Source organism: Rhamphochromis longiceps, linkage group LG1, assembly GCF_057381845.1.
Source record: "Rhamphochromis longiceps isolate RC_006_pf linkage group LG1, R_longiceps_female_GT1.1, whole genome shotgun sequence".
Lineage (NCBI taxonomy): Eukaryota > Metazoa > Chordata > Actinopteri > Cichliformes > Cichlidae > Rhamphochromis > Rhamphochromis longiceps.
In genome coordinates, this window is record NC_140557.1 from 21,640,143 (window position 1) to 21,659,812 (window position 19,670).

The window sequence follows — 19,670 nt, forward strand, 5'->3', positions numbered from 1 at the left end:
CTTATTGTTTCTGTTGGCCCTAAACGAAATACACTATATCAGTTTAATGTGACTCAAGAAAACCTCCTTTACAGTCTGTTTCATATGGGTTTGGAATCAGCGATGTGCACATTTTACCACCACTCAGTGTTTATCTTACAGGCTGTAATAGAATGATGGTTTGCAGAAGGGTATAAAATTTCAATCTTCTTCTCTTCTGGCCTAAATTAATTAGCTTATTTGCCCTCTCTGAGAAACCATGCACAGTAAATATAGTAATCTTTGTTCCATAATTTGACTAAGCTGGCATCATGCTGTGTTCACTGCCTCTCAGAGAGCTTTTTCATTTACTTTGCTTCACCCTCCACTTGTATTTATGCTACTGGCTAAGATTTGATTACTTTTAAAACAAACACTCATATTTTTCGACTTGTTTTTGTTCTAGATTATACTATAAAACAATGGTCACCGGGAGACAGTTTTCATCCAGTCACTTTGCCAAATGATTTACCGAGTTTCTCAGCAATTTTCACAATTTTTGCAGTTTGTGGACAATAAAGAAATCCATGCTTCTAAAAATTCATCGTTTTTGTAGTCTGATCAGTTGGTAGATGATATACTGCATTTGATCTTTGATGTGTCAAAGAGGAAGCTGCAGGTGTATCCTGAGGGAGCCTGTGAAGTGACCAAATGTCCTTCCTGTATGCCAAGAGTGCCCTGTGGCAGATCATTGAGGCCCAAGGGGAAAGCAGCACTGGGTCAGTGACCATACATGTAGTTGTTGGTGTTAGCTGTTACTGAAGCTGAGCTGGATGACTTACTTTCATGAACTAATGAGCCCCATTTCTTAAATCAGCCCATCAGTGTGAGGATCCATGTGGTATCATGTCAGCTATGGTCTGCATTCCAACACACTGATTTGGAGATTCCCTGCACAAAGTTCACTTATGTTTGTGGCCAGAAAGAGTAAATCTGAGCAGGAGCACAGGAATGAAGACACTTCTGACTCACACTGGATCTTAAAGCATTCCATTAACTGGGTAAATCAAATAACCTCTGTGTGCTTCCTTGCATGTTTATGTAAATTGTAAATGGATAAAGTAAACATACTGGGGATTTTATTTTACTGAATTATTTTGTAGGTTTGCAGCAGTTCAGTATATTACACATTTTAAACATCACAGAGGCAGTAAAAAAATAAAACAAAACTGTGAATGTGGACTTACTCAGTCACCTTAAGTGCTTGGGTTGCTGGTTACTGTGTAACTGCTTTATTCTTCCGTGGCACATTTATGGGCGTTCCAGTCTTCTTAGTGAGCAGCGAGCAGGACTGCTCAGCAGATATGCACAAGCTCAGAAAGAGTGCTGCCACTTCCAGGAGGTGTTTGGAGCAGAGAATTAGTTGGAGATATCCAAGCTTTTTACAAAGCTCATTTATCATGTGATGGTCCTTAAGCACTGTGTAGACTGTAGAGAATACAGTGGCTCCAAGTCCATGGCCAAAATGATCAATAATGCCTTAGATAAAAGGCAGAAGTCTGCCTAACGAAGGAAGTCAGTGGTTACTAATTACATGTTACCACACAAAACTGCTTATTGGATACTTCAAGCCTTTTGCACTCATCACCAGATATGTGGAACTAATCTGCTAAGCATTTCAGAATACCATCTTTATTCAAACATTTCAAATGACATTTTAAATGTAGTTGTTAAATTAGTTTGTTAAAATTCAGTAAAATTTACATTTTTAATTATTATTTCTAAACAGGAACAGTATGTGATAGAACTATGATTCCCTATCTTGATTTGTATTACAGCTGGATGTTAGGGGTATACACACTATTATTTTCTAACTTCTTGTAGCGATATCCTCTCAAATACATGATTTCTGTGGGTAGAAAATAGCTGCATTACATCAACATTCTTATATTTCTAAATGCAAGATAAAATGGGTGAACCTGGATCCAGCACAACTACAAATTATGAGTCTCACGAAGCCATTTGTGATTTCAGTGTAAAAGGAAATTAACACAAACAAACAACCTTCAAATAACATTTAAAAGAGTCAAATGAAAATCAACAGACACCAAAGGAAATGTCAAAAAATAAAACATGACTGTAGCTCTGAGTTTGGAGTAGATCTTTCTTTTTTTTCTGATGTGACAGGAACTCTGGCTCTATATATTAGTGTAGAAACCACATTGTGGTTGCAAGGCTGCACTAGTGTCAGGTTGTTGTGCTCGTGTTAACATCTGACTGAGTTAACAAGTCTCAGAGTTTAAGAAAAAGAAGTCTGTCTAAAGTTTGCTTTACTCACCACTTGTGTCTTTTAGGATCTTACTCTAAACAATAATTAATATAAATGTTTTCTTACTTATCTAAAATGATAAACATAATGTGAGATCATTTTCCCAAGGGGCCACACCAATACACCGAACTCAGTTCTGCTCAATTTTATTTCTTTATAAGCCTATTGGTGCGGCCCTCTATAACCAGTTCCAGTTCCAGGCATCCTGGGAAACATTAATTGCCCATCCCTGAATAATTATTCCAAAATGAATCTAAAACTCAAACTCACCAGAATAGCTCTCCATGTGTCCACTAGATGGAGACTAAGAACCAAGAAAAATTCAAGATGCCGCAAAGAAAAAACATGTCTCCTTATGCTTAAATATCCGGGTATGAATTGTTCTTTTGTTCTGTCAGGTTCATTATTAATAGGGTTCTCTTTAAGCATCAGGTAAAAAAAAAAATACTACTACTAGCCCCTGAAGCATTCGCTATTGACTCAGTGGAGTTTTAACTCCCTTTATGTCCCTCTTGGCTTCCCGTAGTCGTTCGCCAAAAAAAAAAAAGTTTTCGCGTGAAGCACAACCTGCTGAATGAAAAATGTCTCATTCCAACAGGTAAGAAACTTTTGGTGAATTTTACAGCCGCAACACTGTACACACTGTACAGCCGTGCGTGTATGAGTGGGGTCACCTTTATTTAACGCTGTCTTCTCAAGAGGAAACGTTTTTGCAACCTCACGTTTCGTTGCCATGACAACGTGTAACCGTGGGAGACGTTACCTTATTAAAAAAGTCACTTTTTTTAAAGCTTTCTGCGCTGTTTTTATGCGAGGAGTAGCTGATTTTTTACATTACTAGATACCGAATGTCTCCCTGCCGTTTCTGGGATATCACAGTTATTATTATTATTATAATTATATAATATAATTATATATATAATTCTATAATTATATATATAATTATATAATTATTGTAGATTTCAACTAGCTATCGTTATTATCTAACTAGCACATTTGGTTACAAGCGTCAAGTGTTAGGATTGAGGCTCTGTGTTAGATTAACTGGCAGTATAATGACAGAGGTTACACACCGAGCAGGACAATAATTTAACATTCATTTTAATGACCCGGTTATTCAATACTTTAGAGTAGTCGATGTTGAATGCGTGTTTCATGCGGTTATAGTGACTATGTTTCTTGGCTCTTAACATTGTCCTCTTATTTTAAACCACCCGGCATTCCCTTTTAACTGCAGCCATTTTGACATGAAATAGTATTGTGTGCCAAAAAGTGATTACAGACGTTTCTGTGTGTTTTTTTTAAATGTCTAATGTCTGCTTATATTGGTAATTAGTAGTAGTAAACAGCATTTATGAATGGGTTCCATATAAAATAACGAAATGCCATGTTTTGTAAGTATCAAGGGCTGCTTAAAATATCTTTATAGAACTTTTATGTTATATTTGTTGAAATTTCTGCTGCCCTTTTGGTCAGATCTCTCTTTAAAAAAGACTTCTTTTTTTAGCTGGATATATAAAGTCACTTCGCAGTTTCTACTTGGCATTATCCATGTAAATGACCTGCTGAATTCTAATCGGTCAAACAACAATTTAAATGCTAGCACTTTTTTAGCAGGTGACATGAAACATAGATGCTACTAATAAGAAAAGCTTTAAATGATGTGATTAATAACACTTGTGTACTATTGTTGTCATATTGACTTATGTGAAACAGTCTGTGTAAAAGGGAGTAGTTTTAAGTGTCCTAAAACTTTATTTGGCCATAAAGAGGCCCACTGCTTCTTTTTTTTTTAAAAACAGATGAATACTGTAGAAGCTGTTATGACATTAGTATTTGACAGGTGGGGCCATTTGTGTATTCCAATATGAATGTGACTTTTCTCCGGCTTCTCATCGATGTAAATTTGAGGTGTTCTTGTTTCTGCACTGGCCTACATTTTCCTACACGTCTGCCACCCTAGCTTCCCAAGGCTGAACCCAGCAAGGGCAGAGATTAGCTTTAACCAGGATTAAACCAATGAGAAAATTTGAATTTGTTGGCCCTTATCTCCTAGCAACATGTGGAGAGCCCTGAGCAAATGGCAGAATTTGATCTTTTGCTTCCTTTTGGCAAAGCGTGTTTTCTTGCCAATAGACACTTATCAAACATGACCATTGAACACAGCAGGATTTTTTTTGAGGGGGGGGCGGCTTTAAAATGATTTGTTTATAGGAAAGCTGCATGCATTTCTTGTTTGCAGTGAGGGAGCAGCAACTTAGTTGCACCTCCATTTTATTTGTCAGTCTTGTTGTCCATCAGCTGCCAGGTACAGTGTAATTTTACTGCTCTTTAGTTAGTCTGGTGTGTGCTTTAATGGCTTAATGTTGTTGGTGTAGTGCATTTAGACCAGAAGCTTTGATTATCTCTGCATAATATTAGGATTCACTCCATAACTTAGTAGATGGGATATTCGCATTCTAAACATGCAATTTCTTGCCTCATCAGGTAATGTAATTCCACGCTTCATTAGGACTGTGAAGTTTATCATTTGTCATCAAAGCCAAGCTGTCAATAAATGATTAAGTTTCACATGAGTAAAATGTAATATTGGGGCCCGAGCAAAACGGATGGCAGTGTACATTTTAATTGCAGTTAGGAAGATTTTGTTTTTGTTTGATTTTCAGGCGATATTTAAGCAGCTGCTCGTTACAGCTAGAGGCAGTCCCGCAGAGCTTGAGTCCAACTTATTCCTACAATTTATGCAATTAAAGAAACATGAACTTCTAAAGGCCTCAAACAATAATTGAAATGTGTAACATGTTATTGGTCTGGGCAAACAGAGAGGGCTAAGTGTTTTTCTGTGTGCTTACCAACATTTTTCACTTACATGCAATCTCATCAACCTTTAGTATGCTACAGCTAATCTATACCAACTATTTCTAGTATTGGCTGACTACAGTTAATAGATAACTAAATCTGTTGTTTAGTCTATAAGATCACAAAAATCATTATGTATATCATTTCCCACAGCAAGGGGCTATTCTTGCTTTTTATGTTCAGCAGAGTCCTTGCTTCATATGATTGACACTGATGGGTTAGAAAAACTACATGTACATGATCATGAATAAATGAAAGAAGAGCTGTTTTAAGTAGAGAAAAGTAGGAAAAGGTTTTAAATGAACCCTTATGTGTCTTTTCTCTTTGCTTGTTATAGCATGCTTATATTTGGAAAACATTTGTATATTTAGTTAGTTATGTAAATAAGCTGAAATTGCTGTCTGACAGAATGATGGAGAGGTGGGACAAGTAGGGGCTTGACCTGGGGCTCTAATTACTACCTCCTGAACCTGGAGATGAGACCAAATTCAATATAAAAGGGTGTACTGATGTTTGCTCACCCGTCAGTGTGTCTGTGGTTGAAAACAGACTTGTTATTTGTGCCATCACTGCAATTCCTTCCTCACTGGCTCTAGTTAATAATTATGTGTATTTTCTTGGGTCAGTGCTATAGAGATTGGAAAGAAGATCCATACATAGATTTTGGTGGTACTCCAGCACTTTCTTAATCAAGTCAAGAAAAGGAAAATAAGGAGTCTAGCCTTCAGGGAGGTTTCAAAATTTCGCATTTTGTAAGTACTGATGTAGGGGTAGCTGGAAGGAAGACGTAGCCTTAATGGAAAACATTTTAGGTACACAGGTGGCACAGGGGCACACTTCTTCCCCACCACTGCAGAGTGGTTCAAATCCCAATTGTATTTCCAGCAATTTGGTCATGCAACAAACACAAGTGGCCATGCTTTGCAAGCCACTAAATGACCATGTCTTTGCCACTCCATTAGCAATTCTTCAGTGTTGTCAGTGGCTGTTTCACTAAAGAGCACAACCTCTCAGTGAATTTCCTCAATGGAGGCAATTTGTAGCTTTTGTCAGATGCATTTATGTTTTACATTTAAAAAAAATCTTGATGGGAGAGGTGGCGGTACAGTGCTTGTCTTTACTTTAATTCTCTTCGGTTCTTTTCTTTGCTCCTTTAAGGCCCTTAGTTTGGGTTTGTATTGTTGAATTGTTTTTGACTTTAAGTTTAAAAAAACAAACAGATTTAAGTAAGTCATGCATTTCAATTGAATTGTTAGAATCACAGGTATAGATATTCTAGATAGGCACACAAGGCTTAAAGCAATTCAAGACCTGTGTCTGTGACCCTTTTAAGGTCAGACCTCTCACCCTAACCTGAACATGAACTTGATATCCTATTTCCTTTGCATCAGAGATCTGGGGCCAAGGACCAGTCACCTCTGTCTGGGAGATACCTGAGGAGCTGAGACCCTCCTCCAGTCTCCTCAAGTCCTCAGTGATACACTCATCACATGCTGCTGTCTCCACAAATGAGCTATGATTGAGGTGACTGGAATTTCCAGAGGCTGTCACAATCATTTTTGATTGGAAAATAGACAGGAGAAAATGGGAGAGACAGGCCTGTTATGAGAGCCCTGTCAGGGCTAAAATAATGCATCAGAGTGAAGAGGTTAAAGACACCACTTCCTTGTTAATAATTAATTGCTGTGCGTGTGGTGGATCCACTTCATCGCTCCCAGTCATCACTTGATAATTGCTTTACATTTAATTTGGCTTTAGAGACTGTTTTTCAAGCTGGGTAAATTGTGCTTAAAGTGAATATGGGCTCAGACAGAGACAAGAGTTTTGGTCATAAACCATAAACCAGAAAAAAAGGCGACAACTTAGACTGGGAGAAGTAAAGTTTTAGTAATTCTGTACACTATTTGAACACCAGACTTTTGGAATTAAAGTCATTAGGAAACTTTTAAAAATGTCTACAGCATTAGTAGCTGAAGCTTAAAAAATAAACGTAATCGTTGACACTTGCTTGAAACTAGCAGTGATAATTTCTTGCGTTGGAGAATATTTATGTGTCTCTCAGCATTTCCTTATTTTTAAGCCTTCTTACCACGACACATGTAATGCCTTAGGGTTTAGAAACATGGTTGCCAAGGATTGATTGGGCTGTAATGATTAGGAATGATGGCAAACTGGATCATGAAGGAAAGCTATTACTTTTCTTGACTGACTAGAAGATGAAAAATAATCTTGTTATGATGTTGGGATTTTAAGATAAAACAATATAAAAATCACTTTGCTTTTTTTATTTGTTTTAGAAAAACCTGCTGTAATACCAATATTTGACAAATTTGACAGATTTTAGTATTTTAAAAAAATTGATTAGCCAAAGGATTACAGCTGCTCGTCAGTTAAGAATGAATTTTTTTTTATACGCATGCCAATTCAAGAAAGATTATGACTGCCTTCTCCTTCCTTCTGTAGATGACAAAAGGAGATGTTAGTGGACTAGATATGAACCTGAAGTCTGTGCGGACCAGTAGATGCACGTCGGAGAGGAATGTGCTAGATATGCGGCTGAAAAATGATGGAGACATCAGGGTATGTTGATCCTGTAACACGATCCCACTGACAAAGTAAAACCTAGTCTTTGATGACATCTGTTTTACACACTATGTGCAGCATTAGAAAACCAAACTCCACTTTGCTGCTGTATAGCCTCCTTCATTGGTTAATTTCACTGCTCACTTTTCTAAATCCAAAGCAGCCAGTGCTCAGTCTTGCGTGCACACAGATAACAATCAAGTTAATTAGACCTGAGATTGAGCGAACTGCAGCAGCAACTTAATCATTTGTAACTTGATTAAAAATACTATATTCTGCGGCTCCAGAGACTGGTGTGTTTTTTTTCCTTCAGAGGGCTTCACAACTTTGCAATTCAGGTCTTAAGTTAGGACATAATGTTTTTGAAAAACAACAGTGAAATGATCCTGAGGTCTTCAACACCTGCTCGGGGGAAATCCTCTGCTGTATATGACTGACGGTGAGCAGATGGATATTACAAATGTATTAATGTTTTCTAGTATTTTTGTGCCCATAGGAAATTTATAAATTTGAAAATAAATTGGGTCAAGGTGCCTTTGGAGTTGTTTATGAAGCCACCCACATAGAGACACAGACAAAATGGGCCATTAAGACGTTTTGCAGACCACCGGTGAGTGTGTTTGGCATCCCTCGAGGAAGCCTGTTTTTTAATGTGTTTAAAAAGTTGCACTAATAAGGGAAGTTTATATTTGGAGGGTAACAAATCCAGCTGTGATTTGACTTTCTGTTGCATTAGGCAGGAAGTTCGAAAGTAGAAATGGTGGATAACGAAATAAACCTTCTCAAACAAATGAATCATGCGCACATAATACATCTTGAGGCAGTCTACCGCTCGACCACGGTAAGCGTTGCTATCCTTTAAATCACAAACTCAAAATTAGCATAATTAAGTGAGTGGGTGAATGTAATGCATGTAACATATCACTGTGTCTATTGCTGCATGCCGCTCTGCATAAATATTACTGATGAACACACAAATTGACTGTATAGTAAGATGCATTTATCTTCTCGTTTCTAGATGATTTATTTGGTTACTGAGCTGTGCAAAGGGGGTGATCTGAGGGAGCTGTTGCAGCGGAAAAAGTTCTTCACAGAGGACGAGACGAGGGATATAATCTGTAGTTTAGCTGATGCTGTTGTGCACCTTCATAAAAGAGGTAACGTCATTTTCTAGATTGATCTAATCTATGCTAATTATACTGTCAAAAATGTAGTTCAGCCTGTGTTTTGAATGAATTGTGCTTCAGTTAATTTATACTGGTGCTATAATGCCATTATTGTATTCAAATTGTTTTTGCCCTCAATGATGTGATATTCCTTGCCATTAGGGCTTTCAGTCACTGTAGCAAGGTGTCTTATTTTGATAAAATGGCAGTAATGCCCAGCTGCCAGGAAATAAACATTTTAATTAAACCATTTATTTGGAAATGCTGTTTCCCCTTTGGTAAAATCTGAGGTTAGAGGTAATTTAGGACAGTTCTTGGTAATGAGGCATCATTTCATGTGGCTAATGACTAATGTAGAACAAACTAGGGAACAATACTAATTAACAGGAGTTTTTCACATGGAAAGTCCTTTTGTGGTGGTGTTCTTCGGCTTCATTTTTATTAATGATAGTAATGAGAATGAGCTCTCCAGAAACCTTTCTTTGTCAAATGACAAGTTGCATAACTTGGCTTAAATTTGTAGATCACATTTTTTCTGACGCCCCTTAATGTACCATCGGCACATTAAGGGGCGTCCACACAGGAAGTGATTCGCTTGTCGCTAGCGGACATACCAGGCTCTGATTGTCTAGGAAACACTCTAGTGCAGGGGTGGGCAATTATTGCTCCCCATGGGCCACATGAGAAACTGGGACTGTTGGGGTGGGCCACGCCAATAAGCTTCTGAAGATATAAAGTTAATATTGAGCAGAGTTTAGTTCATCTAACGGAGAGATTTCGCAGGTCTTTCCTCCCCACTGCTGTCAGACTCCATAATAAAGACTTTAACTGATCAAGCACACACATCCATACATATGCAATAATACTAAGTGCAATAATCCTTTCTGTCATCGTTGTATTTTTACTCAGTTGTATATAGTATTTGTATTTGTATTCTATTTTTATCTTATTGTATATTTATTTTATTTTATTCTACTGTATATAGTATTTTATTCTATTCTGTACAGTTGTGTACTGTATTTATTCTTATTGTATTCTAATTTTTGCCTCATAACTTTTGCACTGTCCACTTCCTGCTGTGACAAAACAAATTTCCCACGTGTGGGACTAATAAAGGTTATCTTATCTTATCTTATCTTATCTTATCTTATTGGTGCGACTGTCCAAAACTGTCCCAGTTTCTCATGTTGCCCCTTGGAAAAAGTAATTGCCCACTGCCTGCCTCGAATGAATTACCCCTCATATGTCAGTCAGTGGTATGCTTCTGTCTTATTGGTAGTCTCCTCAATCACTCGCTTTGAAGCTGAGAAAATTTTAACAAATAAGCTGCCCACTTCACCTCAGCAGTGGTCTCTGGTTCCCGCATCACTGGTAGTTGCTTGCTGTGTGGATCTGTGAACTGTATTGTTCCTTATTGTTCTTATTCCTTAATGGAATTAAATGCACCAAACCTTATATTGTGTAGTTTATAGTTCGAAATTAATTTCTTTGCACTAGTATTTCATTAAGTAACTAGAAAAAAAGCAGAACTAAGTAGTGTATTTAACAACTGGTACTTCTGTTTTAGTGTGTGTATAATTGTTACGTAACTGAAAAAAGAAATTGAGAGTTCAGGTGACAGAAAGCACTTTAAAGAAAAATAATTACCATACCAAAAAAATGTTAAATAGACAAAAGAAAAAAAAACATTTTCAGGTGTTTGTTTTGGGCACATCATTTGTTCTAACTTACCTTTCACACACCATCAGCACTGTTGCATTGTATAATTGGTTGCTTCAAATAGTGCACTGAATAGGACTGCCCAGGGCAAATTGTATTTTTCCTCCTGCCTTCCCTCTCTGTGCTAAGTTAACAAGGCCCTTCAGCCTGGTCTGCTGTAAGCAGGAAAAACATAACTGTGTTAGCATGTATGGAACATGTAATTTATTCTAGTGACTGACCATAAAGTTATACCTTGATGAAAGGCTACATATGTATTTTTCTCTTGTTCGCTTCTTCAATTCTTGGCTTATAATTCAACACAAGAAGTCAAAATATTAACATAAAGGTTTTGTCATGTTCCACTGGCCCAACCCATGAATCTGCTTAGTTAAGTTAGTATTTATAACTCCCTTTGGGGACATTTGCCCCCTGCTTTACTAGCATTAACTACTTAGAAAATGCAGGTAACCTCCAAAATGCAGCCACATTTTTGTTTTTGCCTTTTGCACAGGTAATATTACAATAATTATGTTGGGATTGATGTTTTATCTATGACTCATGAAAAGTTAAATAGTTATCACTGGTCTCATCATTAAGCAACCACTGGTCTACTTCTAATTTAAAAAAAAAAAAATGATTGAGATATTTATTGCAGCACCTAATCCTGTAAATATATATAAAAATATTTGAAGCTTTTATGTCCGTGTAAAATTTCCTGTTTCTTCACATCCTACAGATATTGTACACAGGGACTTGAAACTTGAGAACATTCTTGTGAAAAATTCTCCTGATAAGGATGGTGACAAAATCGATGTCAAGGTAAAATGTTGAACCAAACTGAGAGCTTTCCATAAATGCATCTTATCCATTCTCTGCCACACTGAGAAAAAGCCTCAAATAGGCGCCTTCTCCTCGCCCACTGTCTCCTCTATAGTTAGTAAAGGCTTTAAATACTATCTCATTATGATAGTCTCCCTCTGGTCTTCCTTTATAGTCCACCTTTACAAATGGAGTCTAAACTGCGTCTTTAAACAGATGACATGCTGAGCACAGCATGTTGCTTGTATTGATGGCGAGCCAGACAAAGCAGATACCTGGTGTATGAGTTAAAACAAGGCCAGGATTGTCTTTGTCTTTGGCTGCACATACACTAACACACTTATAGTACATGTTGTTAGAAAGTTTTGTCATAGCAGAGCATAAATTGTTTTTCAGAGTAGTTTCTTTTTTTTAAACTTTGCAAGTATTGCGATTTTTTTTTCCCCTAGAAAAATTCTGTATAGTGTCGGCTTGTATTGATGTTACTTGCCTAGCTCCTTACTGAAGCACCTTTAAGAAAGAATCTAATATGGATTTTGTCAGCATGACTGAATCATGTTTATTTGTGACACCTTTTTCCTAAGTGCTGTTCTCCACCTAGGTGGCAGACTTTGGATTATCGGTGAAGACAGGTGGTGTCGGGATCGAAAACATAATGACACACGCCTGTGGGACCCTTATCTATATGGGTAAGATATTTGGATCTTCTGCAGCATGCTAGTTGACCAACACGATGACAGTGCGGATGAACAGAGTAGCAGAGATCACTCCTGTTTTTGATTCTACCACTGAGGGCGCCAAAGTATTTTTATGACATTTTTAAGTTTAAATACAGACTGCAAAATTCATAAATGGACTGTAAAATGCTGTTTTTGTTTTTATATAAAAAGTATATTGTTAAATGTTATGACTAAATATGCTATTATATACTTATATCTACAATGCAGTGTAAAAGCTATTAGTCCTTGTGAAAAAACCAGTAAAGTGGTCATGCTTTCAAAAGTAATATTTATCTTTTAACTTAACGGGATACAAACTGTGGTGTCCCTATGCCTTTAAAAAGTACCGATTCTTCTACAGGCAGATTTTCACTTTAACTGTTTGTAAAAGTTGGAATAAAGTTATTGCCAGTCTTTCAGTGAATTTATGCTTCCTCAGCTGCCACTTTCTCTTTGGTAATCCTTGACTTACTCTGTGATACTAAGATCAGCGTTTTCTGGGATTGTGTCCCTTCATTTCTTTTATTATCAAAGATATTAGGAGAATTTTTATCTTTAGAACTTTGGTTGTACGTTTGAGGTACTCAGTCTGGGACAAATTAAATTTATTCTTGATGATGTTTAATGCCAGGACTTCTCAGGTCCTTGTTAACACTCAGACGACTAAACCGCCTCCTCTTGGAGCCAAATATTTCAGGTTATGACTTGTCCCAAAGCACCTGCTCTTCCATTTCTGTACCCCACATCTCGTGTTTTTCTGCATACGTGAGTTAACTTGGCTTTGTCTTTACATCAGAGGATTGGCTATTTGGCTGGAAGTCTTCCATGACGGCAATGCTGGAAAATCCTCAGATTGTAATGTTAACTTAATGCATCAATTGTTTGCTGCACTCTATTTCCTTGGCTTGCCTCTTTGTTTTGAACCGTAACCGTTTCTGTGTGGTTCTACAGATGATCTTGGACTACACGTCCAGAAAAACCTGTTTGCCACAAAATGTTGGCCTGTGAGAGACCAAGCATTGCAGGCTGACCACCTTCTGTCTTCCTGCTGAGGCTCATTTTGTTTCACGGTTAAAGATTTTTAGCTCGAACTGTCACTGTTTCAGAATCCTTACCTTTTTATTATGTCAGGGTATCAGCCACTTTAATCCTTCCTACACAGCTGTTTCTGTTACAGTTAATGGTTTTGGTTTAGCCACGTTAATGATTTGATTCATTAGCACCTGTTTGGTATAATTGTTCAATTATGTGCTGGGCTATATGCCTGCAAATTCCTTCTGTCATTTTGTTACTTTCTCAGCATATAAATATGTCTCTGGAGTGTTTCATGGTTGCACAAAGGATGTTTTGTAGATCCAGCATATAATTTAAAATACATTACAAAAGATATAAATCATTATATATTAAAAATATATAATAATATATTCAAAAGATGAGCCTCCTCCACCTTTATGTATTCATCTCTAACTTTTATGGCTCATTACTACCTCTAACTGTGGTTTTGCACTTTCACCTTGTGTGTCACTCAGCTTGCATGTGTATGTGTCCTTGCAAATATGGTGACAAAACATAACACACACATTATTATAGTGTTAACTTATTGAAATGGGGCTCAGCAGCGCTGCTGGTGCTAAAAAACATCATTTAACAAAGTGGTTTTCCACCACAAATTTCTGTAGCTCATGCAGACCAAGTCATACATTTGTGCATTTGTGTTGTTGCCAGCCCCTGAAATGATGAGCGGTCGAGGTTATACCCAGTGGTGCGACGTGTGGAGCATAGGAGTCATTATGTATATGTTGTAAGTAGGCGCACACGTACTATTTTTATACATGTACACGATTCATGAGTGCACATGTCTGAGGTATGTGTCCCTGTAGACTGTGTGGAGAACCTCCATTTGTCTCCAAAACAAGGAAAAACCTACTTAAGAAGATAATGAACACTGGAGTCAAATTTTCTCAACCCATCTGGGCCTCAGTCAGTGATGCAGGTAACACTTCATGATCTTAATCACATTCTTATGGTAATATAAAGTAGCAGCGCAAATGCTTCATATGTGCAGTTTTACTGGGCAGGTTGGTATTACGAACACTCACTGATCGTCTTGAGTCTGTCTCAACAGCTAAAAATCTTTTGACTTGCCTACTGAAGGTGGACCCCGCATACCGAATGTCTGCTAATCAGCTACTAGAGAACCCCTGGATTACAGTAAGGCACTTTCAGCATTCATGAACTTCAGATAAGTCGCATGAAGAGCTCTTATAGTGCGCTTTGTCAAACAGGGTGACTCTACTATGCCTGTTGTACCACCCAATGTGCTGGAGATGATGCGTCAGTACCTGGAGCAGGAAGAAAGTAATAATGAAGATTAAATTAAATCTTCCAAGTCATCACTTGATCATTTTGATTTTGATTTGATCACTTTATTAGTACTGTTGCTATCATTTGATAAGCTGTAGTTTAATATGCTGATTACTATATTTGAGTTCTCCTGATATATAATTGAGCAGACATGCAGGTCACAGTATAAATGGATCTGGAAAAGTTGCCAAATAAGGCCAAGGCAGTGATATTGACTTAGTAATGTAATATTTAAATGTGAGGCATTTGTTTTCATTTAGCATAGACTATAAAGAAACAGATGACAGTGATAAACCAAAGGCATGTGAATCTACCTAATGTAGATGTTGCTAAAAAAACTTGCAAAACAGGAAATAAGACTTCAGAAGTTTCACCCTTCATCACTTCTGAGGCAAACCTGGACTCAGTCCCGGTCCACCCGGCATTTTCAGCAGAAACTAACAGCAACTGCATGAGACACAGCAGCTCTGACATATCTTCCACATCCACTAAACTGGTAATGTGTTTCTCTTTAGCACAGCTCTCTCAACATTTTCACATTACTTGCCTATGTATGTGTTTTAGGACCCCAAATGTGTGTTTCTTAAGGTCTCTTATTATCTACTTAAGTGCTATATGTGATTAATGTAGGTTTTGTATCACTCACTATTAAACACCCCACTTTCCCCTTTTGGCAATTATTGGGTTTTATCTTGAGTCATCGCTGTAGGTTTATGATCAGCACAACAGAGTTACAGAGTTGTTAGATTTCATCTGTATTATATCATAATGGCTGGTGTGATGTGTTTGTCACATGCTTGCTTTACTCTGATTTCCCACCCAAAAAAATTTCCCTGGTTCCTTAAAAGTTTTCTTTTAAATATAAAAACATTTTAGAAGCACTCATACACAGTTTTAAAAGTTACTGTAATGTCGTCAGTGTCTTGATTTCTTTTTATTCCTGTTAGCAATTAATACTGCTAATAATTCACATAAATTGAGTCTCAGTGTGTGTGTGTGTGTGTGTGTGTGTGTGTGTGTGTGTGTGTGTGTCAAAGGTTTAAAATGAAACAAGACAAACCTGAATTTTCCTTTAAACTTCCTCTTTATAGGCCATTATGTGTGGTCATGAAGTCCATGTTTCGTGTTTTCCCTGTGGTTATCATAGGACGGTGGAATAAAGACTAAAGAAAGCAGTGGCAGTCTTCAGCAGGACAAACAAATAAACAGCTCTGACACACCAGCACAGCCAGCAACCACACAGGTCTGTTGAATCTCCTACATCCTATGTTTTTTGGTTAATTTAAAGTTTTCTTTAGTGTGTATTTTCAGCAGCATACATGTCTAATCTAAAATGTCAGTTTACAAATGTCTACTGATTTACCGTTTGGATTAAAAAAAAGAAGGTTTTTTTTATAGCTAAATTTCTGTATATTGGCTTTCATGTTTAACTACCACTAGATGGTGCCAGATTCACCTCTTAAAGATGTTAGAAGATGTTAATAAAGGTGTAGCCATGCAGCTGTTTTTTTATATGGATGTCATAGTTAATTCTGTTATGTAAGATTAATATGAGTCTTATGCCTGCAGTCTCATGCTCTTGTTAAACTCTCCACACAGCCGAGTGCAAAGCAGCGTAGGCCTACAGACAAGAAGGACCTCAGTTCAGGACAGAAACAATCCCCCAAACCCAAGTAAGGCAGACGACCAGAGACTTTCTACCCCCAGTAAAGTACAACTGGTCCCTGCAAACCACCAGCTAGCTCCAAGACTGAAAACCATTTAGAATAAAACTAAAAAATGAGCCATATCCCATTATAAAACATGAAGAGAGAGAAAAACAAAAACAAACCTGGCCTTTTGTGGCTGTGTTGGACATACATTTATTGTTTTGTTTTTCATTCTGTTATTTAATTGAGATCTCTTATTTAACAGTAATGTGAATGTAAATACTAGGAATGGTGCAGCCTTTTTGTGATGGCCGGACACTAAGCAGCAAACACAGTGTCACATAACTGTGAAAATAGTACAAAGAGGCCGAAAACCACTGCAGCTGATTCAGCTTCAGTTTCAGCTTCAGGACTGCCGTGTGCCAAAAGAAAGAGACTCCGTCTGAGATAATCTCCCACATGGGGAGAAACTCCTGGAGAAATTATTTGTATTAAATAGCCAATTGTTTTAGAACATCAAACAGCTAACATAAAGACTCATGCATTTCTATAGTTGCTGCCAAATGTGGAGCCTGAATGAGTCTGATGTGTAACACTGATACTTTTAGCTTACAGCAACAACAAGGTTAGGTAAGATTTTGATGTTTTATCTTGACATCTCTCTCTTCCCTAAGTCTTCATTTTAGTTGTTGTAAACTGTTTAGGTATAAATTTTTGTCTTTTTTTTTTTTTTTTTAATTTGTCACTTTTCTTTTAGGTTATTTGCTTTATAAATAGGAGAGAAAACACTCGTGCAGATTACTGGATATTATTTAAAAAACAACAAACAAAAAAAGAGTGAGCAATTGGGATTTTCTTTCTTTCTGTTCTGACCTCTCAATTCCAAAACGTCCAATATGCAGTGACTGCACCCTCTCAGTGTCAAAACAGAAAAACTGTCACACAGGCTGGTTACGCTCCATCTGAATGCAGAGGATTGGGACTGGGGGCAGCCACGGGTCTAATCTCGTTTGGAGGCCATTGAAAGCAGTAGGAGCTACTTTGAGGGCACTGCCATTCAAGCACAGGTTTTTCCGCTGCAGAGAGAATAATCCCCAGCATAGATACAACATTAAAGTATCCAAGCATAACACACAGAGGGTGAATTTCAAATCCACCCATTTGCATCTTGAAGTGAATGAGTGCCAACAATGGGGCCCCGTTTTCATGCACAGGCTCTGTCTTTTAGTGTGTATGTGTAAATGTAGTTTGCACTTTTTCTTGAATGAGTGGACTCTTTTTTTTTTTTAAGTCAAATTTTATCCAGGCAGACATTCTACAGTAATCTCAGGTGATGTTCCCTAACATAGTGAGTAGATATGCAAATGAGATGTGAATTATTTTTGATTAAAGCTGCTTGCCAAAAGGACTGGGTGATTCCTGAAAACATGATTTTTGTTTACTCACTGCTTTGAACAGCAGATGGTAGCTGGTAGTGAGTTGTTGAATTGATTCTGAAATAATTCCCTGAAGTTAATCTGACACAGGGTGTCGTCCCTGAAGCTACCTACTTTTGTGCATGAAGCTCTGTAATTAGAATTGATTGCTTGAGCCACTGCCCATTAAAACTGTGACACCCATGTGATGTGGCACTAATTAATATGTTGTATGCTTATATCTGCGTGGTCCATAGAGGAAAAATAAATAAAATGTTCAGACATACTTCCTTTTGGGTTCTGCCTTATGATTGTGGTGATAAGTTGAGAAAAAGAGGACAGCAGTGGGGTGTGGATATTTGACGTACAGCAAGATATAGGAGTGCTTATATGTGTCTCCGGTTGGGACAAATTCTAACAGAGTGAAACTCATGAAGGACACATGGAAGAGTCATAACTATGTTGCTAAAGTCAGATGTTGTTAAAACACTGTCATGGTGTTTCAAGCAAACAGCAGCCTCCAGTTTCACTCCTTTTGCCAAAACAACAGAGCACAGAGGTGGGAGAGGAGGGGAAAGAATGAAAGGCTGTATGGTGGATAGGTTAGGGGCGTGAATTTGGGACAAAGCATGGAAGCAAAGGAAATTAGAAAATTCGTCGGGATGGAACGAGGGATGCGCCCCATGCCCCCCCTCATTCCCTCCAATCCTCCCCCACCCCTTTTCCCTCCAGCAGTGCTCCCGACAGATGGAAGTAAGAGTGGGTGGGTTGATGGGCTGGAGGGATTAAAACTCTGAAGCCCCATTTTTTTGGGGGGGAAACAGTGTCACTCCTGCAAAGGTGGGGTGCATAAGAGGCACTTGTGGCGAGTAGTTGTGTGACGTGTGCACGCTGGCTAATGTCAAAAGAGGCAAGGATTCTTCAAACACCCCTCCCCACCCCCTTCTTCATCCACCTTTCTCCATTGAGGAGTGTAGAGGGAGTTGCTCCAGGAGAGGAGGGGAGGGTTCATTTCAATAACCTTAATAGAGCTCCCTTTAATTAATCAGCTCATCTGCAGAAGCCCGATACCTGCTGCTGACCCCCCCCACTCCCCAACACACACACACACACACCCTTCCATCCTCACCCCAACCCAACATCCTCACAATGCTGCTATGACATTGTGGTAATGAGGGAACACAGCTACAATGTCATGGAAATGTTGCAGAGACGTTATCTGCGGGAGCTCATCACACATGCCGATGTTCTCGATCCCCTTCAGTGTTTGCGATGTGTGCGGAGATGCGGCTGTATTACACCGCAGCGTACCTCCCCTCGTAAAATAACAGATACATATGGCCCGGATGGCGGGAGGATGCCATGATGCCTCTATTTCCACAGAAGAAGAGGGGAGGGGAAGTGCCGGCGTCAAGTAAACATTTGAAACAGATGGCAATTTCAAAGCATGCCTCATCAATCTTTGTTGACACTACCCCCTTTTTAAAACTACTCTTATTTGGGATATTTGCAATTATAATGCATACTGTAAGCTCATTTGAATATCAAATTAATTACTGAACACACTGGAGTAAATACCTCTTTTATAAGTCCTTGTTAAAAGTGAAAAGTTCTTCACTACGGTTGGATGGTGTGTTAATTTACAGTGATATCTAATCCCAAGTTACTTCACATAAAAGGCATTACTATACATATTTTAATGGGGAGGTGGTTGTTTTCCAAGCAATTTTCTGCTAGAGTACATTTTTAATTTATTCATATTTAATTTATTGGTCTCTGCATAACCGCTCAGTAAAACTAATCAACGCCATGTATGGCCCTCTTAAAGCCACATCTCTCTTTGGCAGGCAGACAGGCAAGCCTCTGCATTTGGATAAGCTCCCTTCTCTTGTGCACAGAGCTCGGTGAAATGCCCCGCATTCAGTCAAGCAGGCGGATGCCACCTCCAAGGAGACTCTTGGGTTCTCACAAACAACCTTTTAATCAGAAGGAAAAAAAGAGTGGAAAATGAAATATGTGCCCAGCCTTGAATGATCCAAAACACTGCAATTTCTGTGGATAGTGACCATCGTCTGCTGTCAGAATACAGTCCGCTGGGGACAATGCCT

At 38.2% G+C, this 19,670-nt stretch overlaps 1 protein-coding gene across 1 annotated transcript; it reads left to right on the forward strand.

The window, feature by feature from the left end:
- The first annotated feature begins 2,840 nt into the window (after positions 1 to 2,840).
- On the forward strand, positions 2,841 to 17,839 carry stk33 (serine/threonine kinase 33). Its single transcript, XM_085402445.1, has 14 exons — positions 2,841 to 2,885; positions 7,610 to 7,726; positions 8,226 to 8,339; positions 8,466 to 8,570; positions 8,748 to 8,886; positions 11,333 to 11,415; positions 12,017 to 12,104; positions 13,860 to 13,935; positions 14,015 to 14,127; positions 14,260 to 14,345; positions 14,420 to 14,492; positions 14,849 to 14,994; positions 15,646 to 15,741; positions 16,098 to 17,839. Exons 1-14 carry the CDS (start codon positions 2,862 to 2,864, stop codon positions 16,173 to 16,175), a joined length of 1,338 nt encoding a protein of 445 aa, XP_085258571.1. The 5' UTR covers positions 2,841 to 2,861; the 3' UTR covers positions 16,176 to 17,839.
- Positions 17,840 to 19,670: the final 1,831 nt, after the last annotated feature.